The sequence below is a fragment of the Lacerta agilis genome, chromosome 3 (assembly GCF_009819535.1).
Source record: "Lacerta agilis isolate rLacAgi1 chromosome 3, rLacAgi1.pri, whole genome shotgun sequence".
NCBI classification, from domain to species: domain Eukaryota; kingdom Metazoa; phylum Chordata; class Lepidosauria; order Squamata; family Lacertidae; genus Lacerta; species Lacerta agilis.
In genome coordinates this window covers 10,500,761-10,526,260 of record NC_046314.1, presented here as the reverse complement: position 1 = coordinate 10,526,260, position 25,500 = coordinate 10,500,761, and the positions used below count along the sequence as shown (strand labels likewise).

At 47.0% G+C, this 25,500-nt stretch overlaps 1 protein-coding gene across 1 annotated transcript in view; it reads right to left on the bottom strand.

Annotated features, from left to right (window-relative positions):
• Positions 1-558: 558 nt before the first annotated feature.
• CHGB (chromogranin B) overlaps positions 559-25,500 on the bottom strand; it is a 68,510-nt gene continuing 43,568 nt past the window's right edge. The window contains 8 exon segments of the mRNA XM_033142831.1: positions 559-986; positions 4,968-5,193; positions 5,195-5,271; positions 5,274-6,195; positions 6,197-6,455; positions 6,458-6,685; positions 10,165-10,258; positions 11,935-11,981. Coding sequence (XP_032998722.1) covers positions 903-986; positions 4,968-5,193; positions 5,195-5,271; positions 5,274-6,195; positions 6,197-6,455; positions 6,458-6,685; positions 10,165-10,258; positions 11,935-11,981 — 1,937 coding nt within the window. The 3' untranslated portion in view covers positions 559-902.

The following is a 25,500-nucleotide window of genomic DNA, read 5'->3' as shown; positions in this document are numbered from 1 at the left end:
TCAGCGTCCAGGCTGAACGATGAGGGTGGAGATGCTCCTTCAGGGTTATGTCAACACCATGCTTCCTTTGGGTATGTTTGTGCTTCAAAAACAGGTTCAATTTGAGATTCAACAGGCTCAAAAACGGGTTCCAAGGAATGAGCATTTGCCATTGCCCCACTGTAACATGGTTCACTGTTGTACTTGCTTTGGTGCCATCACCCAAAGAGCCTCACATCCACAACATACCTATGAGGCACATGGTTTCCCCCCAGGAATCCCAGAAGCTGTAGTTCGCACCTCACAGAACTACAATTCCCAGCGCCCTTGGCTACAGTTTCCAGAATTCTTTGGGAGAAGCCCTGTGCGTTAAATGTACTTTAAATGTATGGTGTGTTGTGTGCCTGTGACACCACTGTTTGCTGGTGTGACTTAACATACGTTGGGCAAAAATGGCTGAACCTCAGACTTGGTTGTTTTAAGTGTTGCTGGCCCCCCCCCCCCACACACCTTATTCCCCTGATCGATGCAACACTGCAAATCATTATGAGACTTAACAGAGAAGGCAAGCGTGCGCTAAATGTGAACAACATACTTTTTTATTATTTCAAACTAAGAGACAACATAGTTCTGAAGAACATACACACACAATTATTTCCACACGCATTTTAAAATGTCTGCCTTGCGCACAGGTCTAGATGCTTAAAATTCATGCTGATCTGGTCTTCCTAGCATATTTGGAATAAAGATACTTGGGCCTGTGCAAGCCATCACTTGGGTAACTAGTGGGCAGTAAACTGCATTTACTTCTTTATTAGGAAGGGAAGGAGAGTTAACACTTGTGGCAGTGACTTCACCAGTAACTATAGTATACTGTTAAACAAAGCTGCACTTTCCCATACCCACGTTAGGCCAGGCCAGATTCATCCCCTCCTGTTACCGTTGAACTTCTCTGCTATCTTCTGCAACTCCAAATCCATAGCAGCCAGATTTTCCAGTTCCTTTTCCTGTGAAGAATGGAAACAATGCAAATCATTGTAGGCCAAGATACCACAGGTTTAGATTACTCTTTATTAGCAACCCCGGATCATGGTACAAATATTCCTTTGTTCTTTAGCATTCATCACTTACATCAAAGGCGTGTTGTCACCCCTCAAGGTGGAAGAAAACTACACCTGGCCATTGCTCGTTTGCACATATTATTTTACTCGCGGTGTGACACCGCTATTTTCCCCCGGGATCTCTCAGCAGCCTTCAATACCGCCCTTTCTTGTCGCAGAAAGGGCCCGGTGGCATTGCCTGAAGTGGTTCTGTTCCTACTTGTCAGGGAAGCTGAAAGGAAAGGTGGTGTTTGGGTGGCGCTGTGGGTTAAACCACAGAGCCTAGGGCTTGCCGATCAGAAGGTCGGCAATTTGAATCCCCGCGGCAGGGTGAGCTCCCGTTGCTCGGTCCCTGCTCCTGCCAACCTAGCAGTTCGAAAGCACTTCAAAGTGCAAGTAGATAAATAGGTAGCGCTCTGGCGGGAAGGTAAACGGCGTTTCCGTGCGCTGCTCTGGTTCACCAGAAGCGGCTTGGTCATGCTGGCCACATAACCTGGAAGCTGTACGCCGGCTCCCTCAGCCAGTAAAGCGAGATGAGCGCCGCAACCCCAGAGTCGTCCACGACTGGACCTAATGGTCAGGGGTCCCTTTACCTTTATGCTGGCCCATAGGAGTTTCCCCACAGGGTATTGTTAGGATCCAGCTTCTGCTATTTAACAGCTGCATGGAGTTCCCAGGAGAGGCTGTGCAGAGTTGGGTGTCATCAGCATACTGCTGACACCCAACTGTACCAGCTTTTTGGATCCTCGTGACATGATAGAGGAGGACAGTGCCTCTGCGCCGCCAGAGCACGATTTCTGTTCTTATCCTGAAGCAAAGTTCTTAACCTGAAGCATTATTTCTGGGTTAGCGGAGTCTGTAACCTGAAGCGTCTGTAACCTGAGGTACCACTGTATTCCTTAGTCAGATGTTGACTTCAACCTGCCATCTACCTTGTACATGACGGACTTCCATGCCTTACTATATACTTCCTACAGTTAAGTACTAAAACTTTCTTTGCATGCAATTTCCACAGGAATTGTATATGCTGTTTCACTGCGCGAACCTTGATTTGTAATCAAACGTTCTCTAATAAAAACATTAATAGCTTTGGGTCTAGACCCTGGCTGCCAAGATCAGATTACTCCCAATCATCAACATCTTCATCCGCTACTAAGTTTGTTTCTGGGCTATCTGAAGTGCTGGTTCTGAACTTTAAAGCCTCAAATTGCCTGGATTGAGGGTTCCTGAAGGAACAATTCTTCCATAGTTCATCTTATGTGTATTAATGGTGGCAGAGAACACCTTTCATGGGATTCTCTCATTTGTGGAGGTGTTACTGGTGACCTGTTGTCTTTGTCAGGTCAACAGGTCACCAGTAACACCTCCACAAATGAGAGAATCCCATGAAAGGTGTTCTCTGCCACCATTAATACACATAATGAACTATGGGATGGTTGGACATGGTTGGACAGTGTTCTCGAAGCTACTAACATGAGTTTGGCCAAACTACGAGAGGCAGTGAAGGATAGGCGTGCCTGGCGTGCTCTGGTCTATGGGGTCATGAAGAGTCGGACACGACTGAACGACTGAACAACAACAACTACTACTGGTGACCAGCTAGATCCCAGACCTTTTTTCTGGAATCTCTTTGGATCTCCAGTCCAGCTTGCTCTCTCATATTCACTCTCCAGTGAGCACCCTGGTTACACCCAGACATTCTTCCCATGAATACCACCATAGGAACGCAATATTGGACACCACAATGTTTATGCAAGTTCATGTTTTGCGAGTTTGTCCTCCGCACTGATGTGGAGCTACATTAAACCTAAGGACTAGCCTGTTACATTGGGGTACCTGGGCGGTGGTTTTTGTTTGTTTTGCCCGATCATCAGAGCTCATTTCAAATCTACAACAACATATTCCATTTCAGGAATGCCTGGCACCTTCCCACCAATTAGGTCAAGTAATTTAGCTTGTGGGTTTTCTCAGGATAGCAATTTTAGTGCTGTGACTCTGCCACTGCCCTTACAGTCCCTCGGTCGGTAATTTCAGAGAAGCATACTGTACTGTAGTATCATGTAGTACCGAGAGTCGGAATGTGCCACTCATGAGAAATATTTGCAGCCTTGCAGAAGGCTCTGCGGTCAGTTCCGCAAGGGCAAACATCGCAAAGTATTCTGTCCCATATACTAAAAGGAGAGTCTCTCAGTTGTGAATCAACAGTTCTCCAAAAATCTAGAGTTTATGAAGAAATGTGCTTCTGTTTAAATATCCGGTTGCTCTCAGAAGAAAAGGGGTCAGATATCATGCACTACATATAAATCTTCATTACTGCTGAGTGAATCCCAATATCATGTAGCTGGCAGGAACCCAAAATATGCACCCTGCCCAAACACCCACAATAGGTTGGCATAGATTCAGATTACAGTAGAGCCAATTACAGAACAGCAGGATACAGTTAGCACCTTAGGAGAAGTTCCTGAGGGCAACTAAGGAAAAACTATGATTGTGGTTGCAATCTGTCAGGGAACTGTCGCCCGGTCAGCGCAGGGAGGTGGAAGGGCTCTCGGGGTGCTACAGAGAGCCTCAGCCCCACCTGACCAGTAGCAGCACCTATCCAGCGGAGGGAGCAGCGAGGTCTCCATTGGGGAGGAGCAGGCAGCTCAGGAGCTGGAGAGCCGAGGCTCTGGGGATGTTGGAGAGACCCTGCACTCCTCTCGCTCAGCGGGCGAGGAGGGAGACACGCTATTTCCGTCGCCCCAAGTACGCAGAGGGGTGAAACGAAAAGAGGGGAGGTGGAGATTTCGTATACCAAAACTCTTATGTTGGGGTCAGAACCGGAAGGGGCCACTCCCGGATTCTGAAGACGGTTGATACAGACATGAACTTTAAAGCTCTGCGCTGCACATAGTATGCACAATAAAACTACTAAAGAAACGGCTGGAGTTTTGCCTGGTTTCTCATGAGCAACCACCCAAGGACCTTACACAATCCTACGTCCACTTACCTGGGAGCAAGTTCCATTCCAAATGGGACTTAGTTTGTAGTGAAAATATATAGGATTGCATTGTAAGGTATATGGGAAACAAGTATTAACAAGATATATACAGTGGTACCTCTGGTTGCGAACGGGGTCCGTTCCGGAGCCCAGTTCACAACCTGAAAGGTCCACAACCTGAAGCGCCGTATCTGCGCATGTGTGCGGCATGATTCAGCGCTTCTGCGCATGTGCAAAGCGTGATTTAGTGCTTCTGCGCATGCGCACGTGCCGAAAACTAGAAGTAACCCGTTCCGGTACTTCCGGGTTCGGCGCGTTCATAACCTGTAGCGAACGCAACCCGCAGCGAACGCAACCCAAGGTATGACTGTATACATGTGTGTGTGTGTGTGTGTGGTGGTGTGTGTGTGTGTGTATATATACACACCACACACACACACCACTTAATCCACAAAAACCTATAAGCTGTTTACATAATATTAAATACTCATTAAAAATACTGATAAAATCAAACTCTAAAAACAAGTCACCATAAAAATTTATCAAAGCATAACTAAAATCAGCAGTTTCAAAACAAATGTGCATAATAAAATTTGCCTGACTCTGTAGTGAAAGCCTCTACTGCGAAATGTAGAGATATTTTAGAATAGGGAATCACAGAATCAGAGTTGGAGGGGAACACAAGAGTCCTCTGAGTGCAACCCCCTGAAATGCAGGAATCTTTTGCCCATTGTAGGGCACAACCCCGTGGATAGGACTTGCTGATCCTGCTATCAGGCCACCACTATAAGGCTTTGGAAATGACGGCAGTCATAAGCTTTTGCCCTAGTCATGTTGCTGAAATTAAAGTTTGACTCCTCCCCCCCCCCAAAAAAATGAGCATTTCATACAAAATCATAAAGGAATACCTCTTCCAGCGTGAGAGGCCGCTGACTCAGTTTCCCTTTGCCGCTCCTCACGGCGTGCCCCCTTTTCACGTCTTCCTTGGAGCTGTATAACTCTGGGAACTCTGCAGATTTCTTCCGGTTGCTCAGAAGATGGGCAAGTTCATCCATCCGGTTGTATTGCCTTTTCACCTCAAATCTGGGGTCGTTGCTGTTATGCTTGCGGCTCACGCCATCCGTCAGCTGCTTCCTCCCATGGCGTGTCATAATCGTTATACTCGGGAAAGAGCGCTCTCGTTTGGGTGGGACCTGGGCTCCTCTTCTTTCTTCTTCTTCTTCGCTCTCCAGAAACGGATCGGCGATGCCGCCCTTCTTTTCAGCGTGTCTGCCCTTCCACCTGAGCTGCTGGTAGTAAGGGATGTGTGGAGGCACAGCTCTTTTCACAGTTTCCACAAGGTAGTGGCTTCTTGGATAGCCCTCCTCCATCAGAAGGGCCCTTTTGTTGCCCTCATGCCTCCCACCCTCACTGTGTCGCCTCATCTCTGGCTCTTCTGGGCCGGGGTTGTGCCTTTCTTCTGGACCATAGAACCTCTGCTCCATCTCCCTTTTCTAGAGTTTGCGGTTTTGACAGCTCCTCCCATTCCAAGCGCTGCCGTTCTTTGTCGTGTTGGTGCCTTTCTCATCCCGGATGCCGTAGCTATGCTGCTTGCCTATATCTTCCTCACTCGCCTTGCTGCGAAGAGTCCCTTCCTCATAGTGGCGCCTCAACTCCTTTTGTGGTTCGTCATGGAGTCTTCTCTCGTAGTGGTGCTGTTTCTCTTCATTTTCCCTGCTGCGCTGCCTCATGTCTCCCCCTTCATTGTCCTCCCTGCTGTGATGCCACCTGCCCCTGCTCTTCCCCTCCATCTCCTCAGAGCCATGCACCTCGCCAGAGTTTCTCTTCTCCTCAAAATGGTGCCCTACCTCATAATAATGTCTGGGGTGGTGGCTCCTTTTATCCCAGAATTCGCTTTCTTCCTCGCTAGACTCTTCGGGCGAGTCCCTCTTCTCACCATTATGATGTCTCTTGTATTCAGAGGAGTTGCCCAGCCTTGATTTCCTGTGATAATGTCTCGGTCTGCGGCCTCGCTTCTCTGCATCAGGTTCTCTCCTCTCATAAGAGTCTTCGTCTTCTCGGTGAAAGCTGTGGTGATATTTTTCGCTGCTCTCCTCTTCTTCCTCCTCCTCAGCATCTTCCTCTTCCTTGCTTTCTGGATTCCCTCTCTTGACTATGTGCGTTTTCCTCCAAGTACTTTTGGCCTCCAGAAGGTTTGAGGTCACCCTCAGCCACCCTTCCTGCTGTAGGAGGAGACTTTTTGTCAAGAAGCTCAGGATCCAGCTCCTCGCTGTGTTTTTTCTCATTGCTTTCTTCTTCACTCTGGTGATTTCTTTTATAGCTACCTTCTTCCTCAGTTCTTTTCTCGGCATCACCCTTTTTTTTCTTATGGGCTTCATCAAAAGAATAAGGACTCTCTGGGAGATGGCTTGTGGGTTGACATTTCCCCTGTGGATTTTCTCCTCAGGGTGCCACTTCTCACTTCCTTCCGCCTGTCTTTTCAATTCTTCATTCGCTTCTTCTTCTCCTTCTCCTCCTCTCACAGTTCCTTTTGGTGGCTTCTCTAACTCCTCTGATTCTGATAAATGCCTCAGCTCAAGTTCTGCATCTTTGCCTATATTTTCTTCTTCTTGCTTTTGTCGATTGGCTAAAAACAAAACAAAACAAGTTGTGGATTCTTTAGGACGGTGCCATCATGTTTTCACCCTCTGCCTGCCCTGTTTTCCATCCCTGCCTGCCTCCCATTCCTGTTCTCTTCTTACAGCTCATCTGGGAGACTGAGGACCAGAAAAAAGAACATCGTTGATTCTCCCAATTCAGGTCGAAATGCTATTGCTCATGTTGCCAAAACAGCATCATTAATGCACAAGAGTTCACACTATTTTAGTGACAGGCGTAGGTTGAATATATACTACATATTTAAGGCATGTGACACCCCCCCCCCCAGGATAATCTTGGGAACTGTAGTTTATCCCCTCACAGAGCTATAATTCCCAGCACCCTTAACAAACTGCGCCTCCCGAGATTCTTTGGGGCGAAGTCATTCGCTTTAAATGTACAGTGTGCGTGCAGCCTTAATGTGGGAGACTTTTTTCACTACCCACTGTTTCGGTAATTGTGATATAATTGCAAGGGAACAAGTAGGAGAACCAATAAAACGTTGCCTTGTGGAATGCTCCTGCTCATTGCTCCCATCAGTCAGCCATTTCCCCTCCCATCTGGTTTTCCATTTCCTCTCCTCAATATTCCCCATCTGTGTCTTAAATAATCCTCCTCATGGACAAGGCTATTGAAAACAAACCGTGAAATGTCATGGCCACAGATGCATCGAAAAGAGCCTGTAATTTCTCAGTTCTGTTCTGCTCTAGTTCTTCGCTCATTTTTGCTTTTTCCCTCTGACTCATTCGTCAGGCCACTGTTGGGCCTCTCAAAAAACCACAGATGTACATTTGCAAGCTTGGGGTGTCTTAGGGGCACCTATGATGACCTATCTAGGATCCCGTACCTGCAGCCCATAAATTAATAAATCCAGAACAACAGTCACTTACTGGTTTTGCATTTACAGTGAACTGATTCAAATATTTAATCTGAAACATATAGGCTACTCTCACAGGCTGATACACATGGTCAGTTGCTTCTCAGAGAACATGTCCATGCCAAAACACACACACACCACACACACACACACACACACACGAAATGCTTGCCATTCAGGAGGAAACTGGGAGTAGATACTAATTCTCTGGTTTGTAAGCTTTCAATGCAAGGCCCTGAGTCAGCCTTACACACCTCATAAGGTTGTTGTGAGAACAAAAATGGGAAGGAAGAATGCTGCCTTGAAGCTACTTGGAAGAAAGGTGGCATAAACATATAATACATGAAGTCATACTTACCTGCTGCCTTGTGTGACATCTTCAGGAGGAGAAAAGGCTAAGGCATGGGTAGGCAAACTAAGGCCCAGGGGCTGGATGCGGCCCAATCGCCTTCTAAATGCGGCCCGCGGACGGTCCGGGAATCAGCGTGTTTTTACATGAGTAGAATGTGTCCTTTTATTTAAAATGCATCTCTGGGTTATTTGTGGGGCACAGGAATTCGTTCATTATTATTTATTTTTTCCAAAATATAGTCTGGCCCCACACAAGGTCTGAGGGACAGTGGACCGGCCCCCTTCTGAAAAAGTTTGCTGACCCCTGGGCTAAGGCGTAAACCCTAAATCAGGGGTCGGCAAGGTTTTCCAGCAATGGGCCAGATCATTCCCACAGAGACTGTCCGTGGGCCGGACATGCGCAGCGCAACACTGGAAATCGCGTTTGCGCATGTCTGCTACACCAAAAATCACGTCTGCGCATGTCCACGATGCTGGAAATCGCGTCTGTGCATGCCCAGAAACCGAAAACCGTGCCTGCGCAGAAGCGATTTCCGGTGTCTGGACATGCGCAGGCGCGATTTCCGGCATCTGCGTATGTGCAGATGCCATTTCCAGCACCACTCGGAATCTCCACCCCACGCTGCGCCGGTTTAGCACGGCACGCAGGGGACCTGACGAGCAGGTGGCTCGGTGAGTGGGTGGCTCATGGGCCGATAAAGCAGTCTTCATGGGCCGCATCTGGCCCATGGGTCAGAGGTTGCCGACTTCTGCCCTAAACAAATCAGTGGGGTCCCTAAGGTGGTTAGATGGCACTTTGTATGTCTCTTTCTGGCAACTCTTGCAGTCAAGCTAGTACCAAATGTATTGCTCTGCTTTCCTTTGGACCACATCAATGAAGCCAATGGGGGGGGGGGTCTTGTCATCTGGGCAGTCCAGGACCTCCACATACACTGCCCAGACTTGTGGCTCAGAGAGGTCACTTCAATGCTGCTAAGGCTGCATAAAGAAGAGTAGAAGAGTTTGGATTTGATATCCCGAAGGAGTCTCAAAGCAGCTAACGTTCTCCTTTCCCTTCCTCCCCCACAACAAGGTGAGTGGGGCTGAGAGACTTCAGAGAAGTGTGACTAGCCCAAGGTCACCCAGCAGCTGCAGGTGGAGGAGCGGGGACGCGAACCCGGTTCACCAGATTATGAGTCTACCGCTCTTAACCACTACACCACACCACACCACACTGTGGGAGACAGCAGTTGTGAGTTACTGGTCTCTGCAGCCACAGCAGGCACTGTGATTCTCCAGCAGTTTAACTTCACCCCCAGAGGAGCACTCCATTGTCTCTTAAGGCACACACCTGCCAACATTCATGCACTTCAAAGATGGGAATGGAAACAACCTGTTGACCATAATCTCACTACACTGATGCGTGTGATAAGACGGTTAAAATGTGTTGTGGATGAGGAGGAGGAAGAAAATTCCTTAGAAAAATAAACAAATGTACTTGAGCACAGTGATTCCTGTTAAGCTCTTAAATCAGGGGCCAGCAAACTTTTTTTGGAGGGGGCCTGTTCACCGTCCTCCAGACCTAGTGGCAGGCCAGACTGCGTGTTCTGCAGAGGGGGCTTCTCTCCCCCCCTCTCTTCCCCAGCCCCTCCCCCCTGCCTACTCCTCCACCGCTCTGCCTGTGGCTGGGTGCCGGCGGCAGTGGCAGAGCCTCTCTTTTTCAGGCCAGCTTTCCTGGGTGGGTGGCGAGGGGCCAGCAATCATGCCAAGCTCCAGCCCACAGAGCAACCATGGGGAGAGGCGGTGGGCGGGCTTCCTATCAAAGCCCAGCCCCCTTTCTCCTCGGGGTGAGGAGAAGCCAGGAAGGGAGGGAGGAGGTAGGAGGCGCCGCCACGGTGAGGGGGGATCGCCAAAAAATGATGCCTGGGGGAAAATGAAAACAAATGGCGATTGTGCCGATCCAAGCAGCAATTGCAGAACCGTTTGAGGGCCGGATCCAGAGGGCAATTGGGCCTGATCTGGCCTGCGGACCTTAGTTTGCCCACCCCATCTTAAATCTTCCGAAAGCGTAATCCTCCTTGAGTTTCCCAAACAAACAGCAAGTTTGCCGCACTTGATTAAGGGCCACTTCAACATGAACGGGTTCTCGGACAAAGTCGTGATAGCTTTGCTTGTGAAATTGCATCATCTACCATATTTCCTTAGTGTAAAAGTGGGGCTAGATGAGATGGGTCGGATTTCCTTAAGACCTGAGCACTTACTTCTCTTCAGAAGCTCTTTGCACAGGGGGTTGATGGGTGGAACATTAGCTTTCGACAAACCGTTCAAAAGGACTTCCACAATGCACCGCGTCACCTAGAGCAGTAACAGGAAAGAGAGGTCAATATGTTTTCTTTCTTTATTTGTTTTTAAAAAATACTCTACTCCAACTGAGACCTTCAAGAGAGTCAGAATAGGATTGGAATACAAGTGTTTGCTTTTTAAAAAAATACAAAAGTGAATTAATACACATCAGTCAAAACAATGAAGCACAGCAGAAGCCAAATTTCCAGGGTTGTTGTGTTTTTTTGAGAGAGAGAATACTCTATAAACAAACACCCAACTCAACAACAAGCATATTCATTTGCCACCAAAAAGGAAGAGGAGATCCAAATATCCCAGAGTGAGAATGGATGCTTCCTTTGAACGTAGTGGGTACAAGACTGATATACTCTGTGCACAGCCCATTACACTAATTTGAAAGCAAACAGTCCTTTGAAGTGGTATTTAATGTCATTAATCTTTTGTCTTCTAATGCAGAGGGAATTGTTGACCCATGCACTTCTAGGAATATTTACTCAGAAGAAAAATCTCACTGAGCTCCAACAGGCTTACTCCCAAGTAAGTGTGCTCAGGAGGGCAACCTGTACCATACAATGTATATCCCCCCCCCCGAATCAAATGTAATTGGATGATCTGCTTGGCATAGCATTAAAGAACTATTAAGCCAAAGCTTTTCCCTAATTGCAGATGGAACACTGCCAGGCATTATTGTGGGTCAGAGGCATTTTCGGGATAGAATACAACATTTGCGTGACACATTCTTACCCACTCCTCCACCCGGTGTTTAATACTCTTAGGTTCTTAAAGTGGAAAGACATCTTGAAATGTCTGAAATAGGCCTCTGGGTTGCTACTGGAAGGAATTTTATTATTATTAATAATAATGGAAAGGCAGTTGGGGGGTTGGCAGTTGGGGGTGGAGGATTAGAGAGAAAAGGAGAGGTTAGGCTTTGGGAAATGGGAGGAAAGGTCATTACCATTGCTAAAGGGATGCAGGAAATATTATAACAAAGCTGAATTACATGAGTAGAAGATTTGTACCAGTAATAACCCGAGACATCCATGTTTTCAAGTTACCTAATAAAGTTAAATGTGCTTAAACGTTCGCTGACTGTGGCAGTGTATCAGTACCTTAAGAGGTGTGCCGAAGAGGAGAGAACAAAGCTTTCCTGAGGAAGAGGAAACTGTTTGCTTATTCTCCTGTCATACAGAGGGCTGGACAGTGAAGCCAAATGTGCCACTTATCTGCCTAAAGGGAAGGCAAACTGCAGTAGTTGGGAACCCTGGGAGGGAGATCCCATAGGGGGCAAGAGGTTTTCAAACGTAGAGCCCTGAGGTACCCCAGAGACAACTCCCATATGAACACTGAAGGATTCATTCTAGTTGTCAGTGAAACCTAGGGAGAGTCACTGTTGGGGAAGCATTGAAAAGGGGAGGGAATAGGATCCCTCACATTTATTGGTGGGAAGGAATTTACTATTAATATTATTTTGTTTTGACTATGGCAGACCAACATGGCTACCTACCTGTTCCCAGACATATGTCAACATATGAGTCTCGGATTCCTCTCAAAGGAAATAGAAAGATATTCTCCACCCCACCCTTGTTTAGTAAAGAGCATTTCTTACTGCAGGCAAGGAGCTTTAATCACCCGTGGTGGGCAATTTAATTCACCTATATTTTAGTGCAATAAAGAGTTTTCCTACTCACCATTTCTTCAACATGGTCATCTTTTTCCACCGGTGCTGAATGAACACCTTTGAATAAAAACATTTCCAATGTCAGAAACATGGGAACCCCAATGGCAGGTTGTAACAGGTGAAAACAAACCAACATTATAAACTGCAGCAAAAATCGGTTTGGTTTCAACAGATATTTGCTGCATTGCAAGACATTTGTCTCCAGACCAGCAAATGTATCTTCCCTTAGAAAGCGGTAGCCAAACCTTCTAAATCATGGCACCCATAAGCAGAGCAGACTAAATTGGTTGCACTTAGTTCCCATTGAAATCAATGGGATTTAAGGCATGACTAACTTGACCCATTGATTCCAGTGGATCCTACACTTGCACTTGTCCTGCACCTAGAAAGCATGTGTTTGGGCAGTTTTCTGCTTGTCCCATGCTTCCTAGGCATGGCTTCAAGCAGTTTTGCCCTGGCCTCACCTTTTTCACCTGGAAAACCCACTCTTTACCAATAAATTGGAGCAAACATCGATCTGGAGAAAACCCAATTGGTGTTTGCTCTGATTCAGCGTTTTAATATTGTGTTTTTCCAAGGGAAAGTGGTGGGGCCAGGGCAAGTCTGCATGAGCCCCAACATTTGTTGTTTAGTCATTTAGTCATGTCCGACTCTTCGTGACCCCATGGACCAGAGCATGCCAGGCACTCCTGTCTTCCACTGCCTCCCGCAGTTGGTAGCTTCGAGAACACTGTCCAATGATCTCGTCCTCTGTCATCCCCATCTCCCTGTGCCCTCAATCATTCCCAACATCAGGGTCTTTTCCAGGGAGTCTTCCCTTCTCATGAGGTGGCCAAAGTATTGGAGCTTCAGGATGTGTCCTTCCAGTGAGCACTCAGGGCTGATTTCCTTCAGAACGGATAGGTTCGATCTTCTTGCAGTCCATGGGACTCTCAAGAGTCTCCTCCAGCACCACAACCCATTGTCTTTGTTTCACTCGCCGATTCCAACCTTTGCACCATAATTAAATTGGTATTTTGTGTGATGCTTGACTCCTGGAATCCTAACTATGTGCTTTGCATATTACAGCCTTCCTTCTTCAATAAGAACATAATTTTCCAGTCTTCCCTGGTACCCTGAATATATCATGTCAACCACCGGAGTACATAACAGGAATGCTGAACAAGTCGCTTCCAAATGCAGGGTCTTGTTGCTTGCAATACTTCCCTGCTTTAATTCAGATTCCCAGTCCCCATTTCATTCTTTATCCTTGATGAAAGTCAGTGAGAAGAGGAGACGCCTCTTTACTAGGATGCTAGATAGCAGGGTGGTAAACCATATTAGTTATCCCTGCTTTACAGTCTGCAAGTTGTTTGCAGAGTTAGAACAGCAGGCCTCTGTTGTGCCTGCTGCTCTGATTTTGAAAAGGAATCTGCAAAAAAGCCCGGACAAACTTCAAATGAATGAAATCCTTCCACATACTGGTTTCCTATGCTTGCGACTCATTCTGTTTCAGTCTTTAGGTATTTTGACCCCCCCCCCCCCCCTTATATGGTTCTGTTACTGTACACGGGTGGGGAAATGGTTTACAGCCTCTTCCCCAGCTCCTTTCTAGACAGATTCATATCCAGTGTGAAATATGAATTTAATCCCATGATCTTTCATCGTCGTTAAAAGCTATTACTTGTTTAGCTCTTGGATATTGCTTGCTCAAAGTGAGTGGGGTTTTTTTGTTTTTGTTTTTTTTAACATTCCCTAGATTCAAATGGTAATAAAAAGATACGGAAGCATGAACATTAAGCAGCGATATCATTTTTTAAATGCTTGCTTTGTGCGTGAGTTATGGCAGTAATAAAACAAATTTATTCACGAGAGCGAGTCATGTGCTGGCAATGGGAGCTGGCATTTCCCTGCCTCCATGAGTCAGCTAGATCACATTTTCTGTCTCTGTGAAAATGCCCCATCACCCGACCCCGCTCGCTTCCACGAATGCGCCTGACTTGTTCTGCAACGCAGCCAGTCCAAAGCCAGAAGAGCGCAGGCTTCTGTTGCTGCATCATTGGAAGCGAGCTGTTTTGCTGAAGCAGTTTTTAATAATGAATGAATAACTTGAGTATGCAGCAATCCATCCAACATTACACTAGTGCAAAAACAACCACCCACCAGTGCAGAATAGGCTCAACATATTAGATGCCATAATTCAAAGTGAGCTAGCCAAGATTGAGCTTTGGTGCCACCAGTCCAAAACCTCCTTTCCGTCAGGAAATGCAAAGTGAATTTACTGCCTGTTTGCATAATTCCATAGTTCCAAACTCCTCAAAACCAAGCGTGCTTATTAAACAATAACGCTGTGACGAGGATATATGATCTTCAATACTTAATGAAGGCAGTAGCAGCTACGCCAGAGCAGAATGGAAGTTCACTGAATAAAACAATGAAATAACCCTTTAGTGTTTAAGCCCACATTCAATTTCTGCAGTATTTATCATTGAGGATAATTAGTTTAGCCCCCAAGATGTCCGACATCCATCACCACATTATTCTAATGACAGATGCAGCTACCCTTTTATAGATTTTTGCATACCTTGAATTATTACATCTAGCAGCAGCCTAAAGGAGACACAGGGAGACCTTTTCTGGTTTTGTGAATCAAAGAACTTATGGTCTGGAACAAAACATGCACAGCTCTGCACCAGCGTGCACCATTTCAGCCATAATAATTGTATACTTCAGCTAATCCCTTGAGTATGCACCAGAAAAAGGAATATGTCCAGACATTGCTGGACACCAGCTCTCATCAGCTCTGGATTTAAGATGGTGTGGGCACTTTCCCCGCACAGGGTTCCTTCTTCACTTGTTCCAGGAAGCATGAAGACAAAGATTGAGAAAGGGAGGGGAGCAGAGGCTGCTGAGCGCTTGCTAAGCCACACCCACCTGCAACCTGAGGTCTGGGCTCAGGTTAACTCTTTCATGCCTGCAAGTGTGAATCAGTAACTGTATATTACAACAAAACTTCCATTCATTGCCCTGCCTACTTTTGCCTCTGGCCCCATCCACTGCTGTCACATGGCCCCTGGAAGGTTACTCAAAAATGAATGTGGCCCTCAGACTGAAAAAAAGGTTCCCTATTCCCTAGCCTAAGGAGACAGAGAATGTAATGAAGCCAGTTGCAGCACCGCCAGTTCTGCCTAGCATAAATCTAACCGTTGAAAGCAGCCATCAGCCAGCTGGCAGAGGACTACAGAGGACCATCTGCCTGCATGGTATTCCTGGAGCGCTGCTTATTCTAGCCACACTCCTCCCCTCACATGAACTCTGCATCAAAACTGTAGCGGGAGTTGCATAACAGACGTTACCGTTGCTTCTCTATCCTGGGTGATGCTGTTTGCAGCTTTTGGACCTCCTCTTCAGAGCCAGAGCAGAGCACTGAATTTCTGAGTTCCACCTTCTAGATGTGGGTTGGGGAGATTCTGTGGCTCTCTAGATGCTGCTAGACTCCAGCTCCCAGCAGCTCCAGCCGGAATGGTCAATGCGCAGGGATGATGGGAGTTGGAGTCCAACAGCATCAAATGGAACGCCACAGAGTTCTAGTTCAATTCATCATATAAATCTATGGTGCAGCTGCACAGAATGCCAAGGACAGTTCCGGTCATCCCTTCTCAGAATGGGGATCGAAGAGATGGGAAAGGTGCAGAAAAAAGGTAACCAAAATGACCAAGGGGTGGGGTGGGGCTTTAGAAAAGCAGAATTGTTCGGGACTTTTTAGTTTAGGGTGGGAAAGTAGCTGACTTAATATATTTTTGTCGTAATGTGTGGTCTAGAGACAGCAAATAGATAGCAATTCTTCCACTCTTCTATCAACATTTTACAACTTGGGATTCCCTGTGAGATTAATTGACTGTAAAAACTTAGACAGAGCCCTGCTGGGTTGTACCAAAGGCCTATCAAGCCTCACATCCTGTTTTCCACAGTGGCCAAGCTGGTGCCTCTGTGAACGCTGGAAGGACAGGAGGGCAATAGCATTCTCCCCCTTTTGTTCCCTTGAGGTAGAATATAACCGGTGCTTTTTTTCTGGGGGGATGCAGGGGTATGCATACCCCTAAACATTTTGTGAATCTAAGTTTGGCCTCACTGAGGGGCAATATTTCGATATGAGTAGGAAAATGAGAGTACCCCTATACATTTTTTAAAAGGAGAAAAAAACTGAATATAACCATTGTGACTAGGCCATGTGTTTAGGACAGGCTAAGTGTTTAGCCTGTAATCCTAACCCCACATATATGGGAGCAAGTCCCATTAAACTCAAGGAGTCTTACTTCTGAGTACACATGATTCGGATCTCTGCCTTAATCACAGACCACGCAACTGATTTGTGGGATGATGTACCAGAAGATGCAGTCACTGACACCAATTTTGAAGGCTTTATAATAAATAATAAAACTCCCCCCCCCCGATTGTTTGAGCAAAATGATTTGTGCTTTTGACATGCATGCTTCATACTTTTGCATATAACAATAATTTGTCAGCATGAAGAATCATATAATCATACAGCTGGAAGGGACCTGGGGGGTCATCTAGTCCAACCCACAGTGATGAAGGAATCTCAGCTAAAGCATCAATGACAGATGGCTATCTCCAATCTCTGCTTAAAAACATCCAAGGAAGAAGAGTCCACAACCTCCCGAGGGAGACTGCTCCACTGTCAAACAGCTCTTACTGTCAGAGTTATTCCCGATGTTGAGTCTGAATCTCCTTTCTTGTATCTTGAAGCCATTTGTTCAGCTCCTAGCATCCGGAGCAGAAGAAAACAAGCTTGCTCCATCCTCCACATGACAGCCCTTTAGATATTTGAAGATGGCTATCATATCTCATTCTTCTCTTCTCCAGGCTAAACACACCCAGCTCCCTCAACTGTTCCTCACAAGGCTTGGTTTCCAGACCCTTGATCATCTTGGTCACCCTCCTTTGCACATGTTCCGGCTTGTCAATATCCTTCTTAAATTGTGACACCCAGAACTTGACACAGTACTCCCAAGAGTGGCCTGACCAAGGCAGAATAGAGTGGAACTATGACTTCTCTTGATCAGGACTTGATACTTCTGTTGATGTTGCCTAGAAGAGATGTTGCCTTCTTTGTCGCTGCATACTGTTGACCCATGTTAAGCTTGTGGTCTACTAAGACCACCAGATTCTTTTCACATGTACTATTGGCAATCCAGGTGCTCCATATCTTGTATTTGTGCAGCTGGTTCTTCCTGGCTAAGTGCAAAACCTTACATTTGTCCCTGCTGAAATTCATTTTGTTAGAATGAGCTAACCAGGGGGGGAGGTTAATCCTGAGACAGAATCACATCTCAAAAAAAGGTGGGATGGGGAAACTGACCCTTTTCTTGAAAACAGTGGTGGGGAACATGTGGTCCTCTTAGAATTATGGATTTTTATATCAAGAAACTAGAAGGAGGACAGGAGCAGCAGATTAACAAGTAAAGGGGGGGTGGGGGAGTGGGAATGGGTAAAGTGTTACTGAGACAATAAAGCCATATTGTATTATTATTATATATTATTATTATTATTATTATTATTATTATTTCAAAACAAAGGCAATACTTCCCTGCCCTGAATGAAGGGAACACTCACTGACTAAATTAAGCAAGCAACATTAAATATAGTTTGTGCTGTCTGTTGCGATGTTACATCATCAAAGGCATATTTCAGATAGAGTTCCATTTGGGATAAGGTATTATATCACATGAGGGACGCGGATGGCGCTATGGGTTAAACCACTGAGCCTAGGGCTTGTCGATCAGAAGGTCAGCGGTTCGAATCCCCGCAACAGGGTGAGCTCCCGTTGCCCGGTCCCAGCTCCTGCCAACCTAGCAGTTTGAAAGCACGTCAAAGTGCAAGTAGATAAATAGGTACCGCTCCAGCGGGAAGGTAAACAGCATTTCTGTGCGCTGCTCTCATTCGCCAGAAGCGGCTTAGTCATGCTGGCCACATGACCTGGAAGCTGTACACCGGCTCAATCGGCCAATAAAGCGATGAGCACCACAACCCCAGAGTCATCCGCGACTGGACCTAATGGTCAGGGGTCCCTTTACCTTTACCTATTATACCATATGATGGCTGTAGAGCCATATTGCACAAAAAGGAGCACCTGTCCATTACAGTACAGGCTGAATTGCACCAAATGGATCACTGCTGGAGAGCACAATCTCCAACAATGTGGGCAACTGTCCGTGCGATTGGCTGGGGCAATAATGTCTTAGAGAACCTTCTGCCGAAGGGGGTTAAGAGCTTAATACATACATTTATGACAATGTGCAAAAAAGGCAATCAGTTTTGTTTCACCACCACTGAATACTGCCACCACCAAGAATAACTCAATTGGTTTAATTTATTTAGCATTCAAAATGTGTTTTACGGTAAAAATGTGTTTTACGGGATCCTCAGGTCTGGAGGATGAAATGCAGCCCTCTCTATTTGGACCTCGGGATTTTCCCCAGGCCACCTGCCTCTCCCCACTGACCTTGCTTCTGGCTCTCTGCAATGCCTCCTTGAACAGTGATAGTGCTTCTTGCTTGCCTGGAAGGAGAGTAGAAGTAGTGTGGGAGTGTGTATGTAGAAACTAGACTACTCTACAAAAGTAAAATTCACATTCATTCCTCTTCCATTTCTTGCCTTTGGCCCATTAAAGGCATGTGGTCCTCAGAAGGTTGCCCAGAAAAGTTGAAAATGGTTCTCCATCTGTGCTGTAAAAGGAAGGAATTGCTGGGTAGCCCTGGTCCCCCAGTTCCTAGTCTCTAACAACTGCACTATACTGTCTCAGTGCAACTTGCAGCCTTAATTATCCACCCAGGATTGCAGCCTTAATTATCTATCATGGTAGTGCAGTATTGCAGTTGATTTTTATAGAAATCAATCATATATAGCTATCACTTTTTAAAATAGTACACATCAGCTGGTCCATGGCACTTAAAACCACTGGTTGAGTGTTCAGGTTTTTCTTCATGAGCAGTATTACAGACCAACATGCCCACATAAAACACAGCATATTGCTTTTGACAGAAGTAAACGTTTTGAGAATTAATGGGCTTTCCCTACCCTTCCTACAGCTCCAAGACTTGGGAAGCACTCGCATGTAAGTGACTCATCTCAGGAAAAGGCAACACGCACCCTCAATCCAGTTGCCAGAGTGGAGGGAAAGAGCAACAGAACTTCAGCAGTGGGTGCCTCATTCCACAATGAAATTGTTCTCTTTACAGGCAAGTCAAGTTCACCTCAACAGCATTTATAGTTAATAAGGCAAGTTTTAAAGCAAGGATTTCTTAAAACATCCAGTATGTTATTAAAATCGATAAAATTGATATGGAATTTTCAATTATCCTTGTTTCCTGATCTTGCCAGACAATTAAATTCAAACCAAAGCAAATGCTTTGAGGTTTCTTTCATTTGTCTTTTACAGTCAAGTGGCATACCGGTATATACTTTTACGAAATGGACAAATAGCAAATGTGTGAAAAGTGCTGGCTGTCACTTTATCTTTCAGTTTTATACCTATAAAATGCCTGTTTCTAGAAACGTGTCTTCAGCATTTTAACATGCTTAATTTGAGCTGTCTGGTTCCATTCAGGCAAAAAACTGAATGAACAACCAGCATGTAGGAGTGCTTGTTCACCCACAGTGGATTTGGTACATGCCCTCGGTAACTACACACAAATACTGAGCATGTATAAATTACTCCTTTCCTCCTCCTCCTCCCCTTACATACATGGGTGTGTGAGAACACACACCGAGAAGGTATATTTTATATATATTTCCCTTTTAATGATCTTTTCTCCTCCTGCTGTCAGGGGACCCTGAATTCAAGTTATGCGCACTTGAAACCCAATGCACTTCTGACATGGGCAAGGAGCCCATCTTTGGGTTTGGTCTCCCATGCATTGTATGAGATGCTGTTGCCTTTGAAGAGAAGCTAGTGCAGACTGGCTCTCCTTCTAGGGCACTGAAGTGGGCATAACTGGAGCTGGAAGCTGTTGAATGAATACTCCCTATATGCGTTCAAGCCAAACACAAGACATGATTCTCTCTTTTAGGTGCATAACTGAAGGGGTGGGTATGTGGATGGATGAATGGAAACCTGACGAGATACAGGAGATGGATCCCTTGGCAGACTGAGAGAGGGCTTTCCCGTGCCCAGGCGAGGTCCCTGCCACCCGGTTCTTGGTTATGGTGCATTGACTCAGCTGTAGGTGGGCGAGGGTTAGGAAAGCACCACCGGACTCCATATCCCTATCCCGCCTTCCCCTCCACTGTTCCCTGCGGTCTGCCGCGCCTGCGTCGCTCTCCGTGCCGCTGATCCGAGCCGTGCCGCTGTCCACAGTGCTGATCGGACCCCGCGGCGCTCTTCGTGGTGCTGACCCAACCCGCGCGGCCCCCTGCGCCCTCACTCACCTGCCAGAGCTGCGGCTCCGAGGAGACTGAGCAGCGCCACGGAAGGTACCATGGCCGGCCGACAGGCAGGCAAGCAGGAGGGACAGACTTGCTTGCAACAGCTGAAGCTGCTTCGCCACCAGCTCGCCTCCTGGCCGCAGCTCCACGCTATTTAAGGGAGGGTGGGGAATACAGAGGAGGAAGGGGGCGTCGGAGCCAGGGGAAAGGGGTTTGCGTCAGAGGTGGCCCCCAGGGGATCGGGGCGGAGAGTCCCTGGGATCGCCAGAAAGATCCTGCTCCAGAAGCTGCCGAAGACAGCGAGACTCCCTCTACCGCTGCCAGCAGCCCACACAACGCTTCCTTGCCACCGCGCAAAGCCAACCCCCAGACAAAACTCCTCTCAATAGCTTGCCAAGCCCGCTCTCGCCCCCGACGCCCCTTCGCTCCTCCTAGCACACAACGGCTAGGTGGTAGAGTATCTGCATGGCATGGTGTCCAACCCAGCTCCTGGAGAGCCGCTGCCAGTCAGGGAAGGCAATACTGAGCTAGTGGGGCGCAATGGTCTGAGTCAGTAGAAGGCAGCTTGGTATGTTCCTTCCCAGAAGACCACCTGGATAATGTCCCTACCCTGCTATGGGTAGAAGAGAGAGCCTCACTTCCATCTTCAATCCATTTTTTCACTGTGAGCGCAATTTTATCTTATGATTCTCTGCAGCGCCCAGCGGCCCCAGATAAAGATAGTTTCTATGCCCACCTCCACCCCTCTCATTATGACAACTGAAGATTCCTATCCCGCATCAGAGCACAGGGATCCCCTCCCTCATATTATACACACGGACCCAACAAGATGCCTGCAAGAAGATCATCGTCCCCACTGGCCTCCATGGTGGGTGCGGTGGCGGGGTAACTAAGTGCAGAACTGACTTGAACCTGCAGGAATAAAGAGCCACCGTTCTTATTTGAGGGCTTCGATGCTAAGGGATTTCCAGCTCCTCTCTGTAAAATAATTAATATTCCCTCCTCCAGCGTCACTCACAGGCAAATGCGCCCGCATTCACTCACGCCCCCACACACTCCTCCTTTCTTTCTCTCTCTCTCTCTCTCCCCCCCCCTGCGTAGAAATCCCTGTCAAATGAGCCCTATTTCAGCAATTACGTTTCCTCACCTTGTCTCATCCCACTGCCGATCTATCTAATGAGCTGATAGAAACTCCTGGAGAGAGGCTAAATGAAAAATGTTCCACGGCAACATCCTCTTTATTGAAGTGCTTGTAATGATTTGGGGGAAATGGAACAAACGGGGGGGGGGAGGACACGACGACCCTTGACGTAAGAATTTGTCCAAAGAGTTCGCGGGGGGGGGTGTTTGATTTGCCCTGAGCAGAATGAATGGACCCCACACTCCTTCCTCACAGCAAATGCATTGTCTCGAAACACCACTATGGATTAGAGAAATCTGCCCACATTCTTCACTCCTTTACCTCCTTTCTCCCTACTGCCTTCTGTTGCTTTCCAGCTGCCTGTTGGAGACTGTCAGCTCCTTGGGAACAGAGATTTGCCTATATTGCCTACCTAACTCTGAAAGACCACACACATACCGATCTTGCAGTATGTCTCAATCCATCTTTCTATGAACTCTTTACAGTGCTCAATGTGAGGCAGGGGCAGCCGTATAACCAGCAGAGCTATTGAGCTCACGGAAAGCAAAATATGTAGTCATAGCTGGTATTACTAAAGCAAGGCAGGACTAGGAAATTTATAGCACTACATGTATTTATTGTTACTACTATTTCTAGGAATAGGAATAATTTTATTGGCCAAGTACATTTTCCAACATACTTGGAATTTGATTTGGCTACATTGCAATGTAAAAATATACAAACACTAGTACATTACAGAGCAAGAGCCGAGGCTGCCCTTCTTGGTGTGATGGTGGGTGAGTGTAAGCCCCGCCTCCTAGGCCCAATGGAGTTGGCCAGAGGAGGGAGCGGTCTTCCCAAGCACTCACAGGAGCATCAACAGCAGCAGTGTCCCGGAGGCCTCTCTGGAGCCTCAAGCTGTGGTGGTGAGTGTAGGCCTGCCACCATCATGTGTACCAGGGGTCCAGGTGTCAAGGGTGAAGAGGCACATGGTGGGCTGTGGGATGGAGCCAGCAATGCCGAATTATGTCTACCCTCTCCTCCCCTGAATAGTCCAAGTCCCTGAGCAGGGTGGGTCATGGATAGTGCCCCATAAGCCCTGGGCTTATGCTCCCATAGGCAAGTCAAATTCTGCAGAGCTGAGCAGTGATGCTCTCATGGCACCTCCAAGCCATACTGGCTCAAACCTTCTCCCCAGCATCTACACTCCTCTGGATCTCCTCAGCAGGTTCAAGAGATGTTTGCATAGGAAGCTGCCTTATACTCAGTTAGACCACTGGTCCCTCTAGCTCAATATAATCTACAGTGACTGGCAGTGGCTTTCCAAAGTTTTGGACAGAAGCTTTCCTCAAGCCTATCTGGAGGTGGCAGAGATTGAACCTAGAACCTTCTGCCTGTGAAGCAGGGATTCTACCACTAAACTATGGTCATGAGGTGTGGACTGTGGACCGTCAGCCTGATAGGAGACCCTACAGTCTCTGGGGCCTGATGGCAAATGATGACATCCTCTACCCGTTGCCAGGCACATACAGGGGTTATAACCTCACCAGGAAGCATCCATGATGGCAGGCTTGTTCACAGCCCTCTCAGGCTGTCCTAGAAGTGTGTAGCGGGCTTTTCTATCATGGGGACATAACAACTAGGTTTCAGGGATTGCTGAACACCAGGTGTCTCTGGACTGCTGTTTTCACTACAGCCAACCCTCTTGCACTGTATACATAGCTCTGGGGTTGTCCATGTACAGGCATGCCCAGGATCTGGGGGTTTGAGCCCTAGACCCATTGCTGCCCAGGTCCCCAAGCCTGGTTGGAATGGCACAGAGTCACTGAACTAAGGACAATATCGCCATATTGTATGCCCAACATGTCTGGGCTCTGAGCAACACTGCAGTTTCCTAGTGGGTTTTTGTATCAGGTCCTCAACTGAGCTTGGTTTGCTTCAGGCAATAATTGTAGCATTTCTCTTGTAATTATGCTTATGTGACCCCGCTCAGTGAGGTCTGAGCCAGTAAATTTCTCTCATCAAATACAACACTGCAAGTTCTGAAAGGGGTTCTGCCTGCTTTAGAACATTTCTAAAATTATTTTTATTGTAGCCTGATGGCAGCTTGATCTGATCAAGAGAGTCCTCTTCACATCTGGGGTTGTCATTTCTGGGATCAATCAATGCAAATTTTCCCCATTTGCAACTCTGAAAGTGACAGATCAGGTTATCTATTTTCAAAAGAAGATGAAAACTGATCATAACCTGCCATGGAAAGTGAGCAGAAGAGTGCATTCAAACAGCAACAGATAACAGCTTGAATTTAACAAAGGCTCAGAAACATTCTGGAGAAAGAGGCACATCTCCTAACAATTGTGCAAAGCCTTGATGTGAAGGGATTGTTAAAGAGCTATGGAGCCCGGCAGGGAACCAGGGGGTCTTTTTCTGAAGGATGAAAGCTTTACTGAAAAGGTATGAGTGCATCCTTTTGTGAGCCTCTCCTCTCCTCTACTCCAGGCTTCTGTGGCTGCTGCTTCTCTATGCTGCTCCTCTCGGGGATACAGCTGCTGTAGAAACCAGTCAAGAAAATCCCTTGCATTCTAAAATTCAGACAAGGCCCGTGGCTCAGTGGCAGAAGACATGCTTTGCATGCAGAATGTCCCAGGTTCAATCCCCAGCTTCTCCAAGTAGGGCAGGGAAAGAGTCCAGTCTGAAAACCTGGGGAGGCTGTCAGTTTAGATAATACGGAGCTAGATGAACCAAAGTTCTGACTAAATGTATGTATGTTCCCCGTGGGATTCAACAGTCAGCCACAGGTCAGAAAAACCCAATGATTACGGGTACATTGGGATTTGCTTGTTTTATGTATAGGGTTGGGTTTTTTTTTTTGGTATTGAGTTTTAAACATTATTTACACAGAAAAACACATACAGAAAGGGGAGAGAGGAAACAACAGCAAACCACTTTAATGCACTTTAATGGGAAGTGGGGAGGAAGATCCTGTCAGCAAACTCAATTTTCAGAGTGCTTTTTGTGCAACCTTATTCAAACATGCAAGGGACCCAGGTGGCGCTGTGGGTTAAACCACAGAGCCTAGGGCTTGCTGATCAGAAGGTCAGTGGTTCGAATCCCTGCGATGGGGTGAGCTCCCGTTGTTCGGTCCCAGCTCCTGCCCACCTAGCAGTTCAAAAGCACGTCAAAGTGCAAGCAAATAAATTAGTACCGCTCCGGCGGGAAGGTAAATGGCCTTTCCGTGCGCTGCTCTGGTTCACCAGAAGCGGCTTTGTCATGGTGGCCACATGATCCGGAAGCTGTACGCCGGATCCCTCGGCCAGTAACGCGAGATGAGTGCCGCGCCCCAGAGTCGGACACGACTGGACCTAATGGTCAGGGGTCCCTTTACTTTTTTATTCAAGCATGCAGGATGGGGGGGGGAAAGGAAAGCGATGGGAGGGAGGGAGGAAGGTGGGTGTGAGAGAGGGAGGAACTTTTAGGCCTCTGGTGATAGGGTGGAAAGGGGAGAGAACTGGGGAAAGGCCAGCTAGATGTGGATGGGGCTAAAAGGGGCATCTGTCTTGCTGCGGAGGAGCAAGAGGGAGCACTGGGAGAAATGCGGGGAATACTTCAGTGTCCCTCGCTTCTTGTTGCACTCAAACTTCTACTTCTTCCACTCCTCATCTTCGTCATAAGAATAAGATTATGGAGGTGGAGCCCTGAAATATTTCACAGTACCTTCACACAGTGTATTCCATGACGGCTACCAGGTGTTGTAGTGACACAGGTGGTGCTGTGATCTAAACCACTGAGTCTGGGGGGAATGGGGGATTGACAAGTGGAGTGAGAAGGGAGAAAGAGCTCCCCCCCCTTTAAGTGCACATGCAAGCACGAACATTTATGCACATGAAGAGGCAATCCAATTTTCTTCAGAAGTAAATTCTATTCAATGTTCAATCTCTATAGTGTCTATAGGATTGCAACTTTAACCTTTGCATTATACTAACTAAGAGCTTTATTGTCTTGCATGCCGTTGCAAGAATTCAGTTGGGG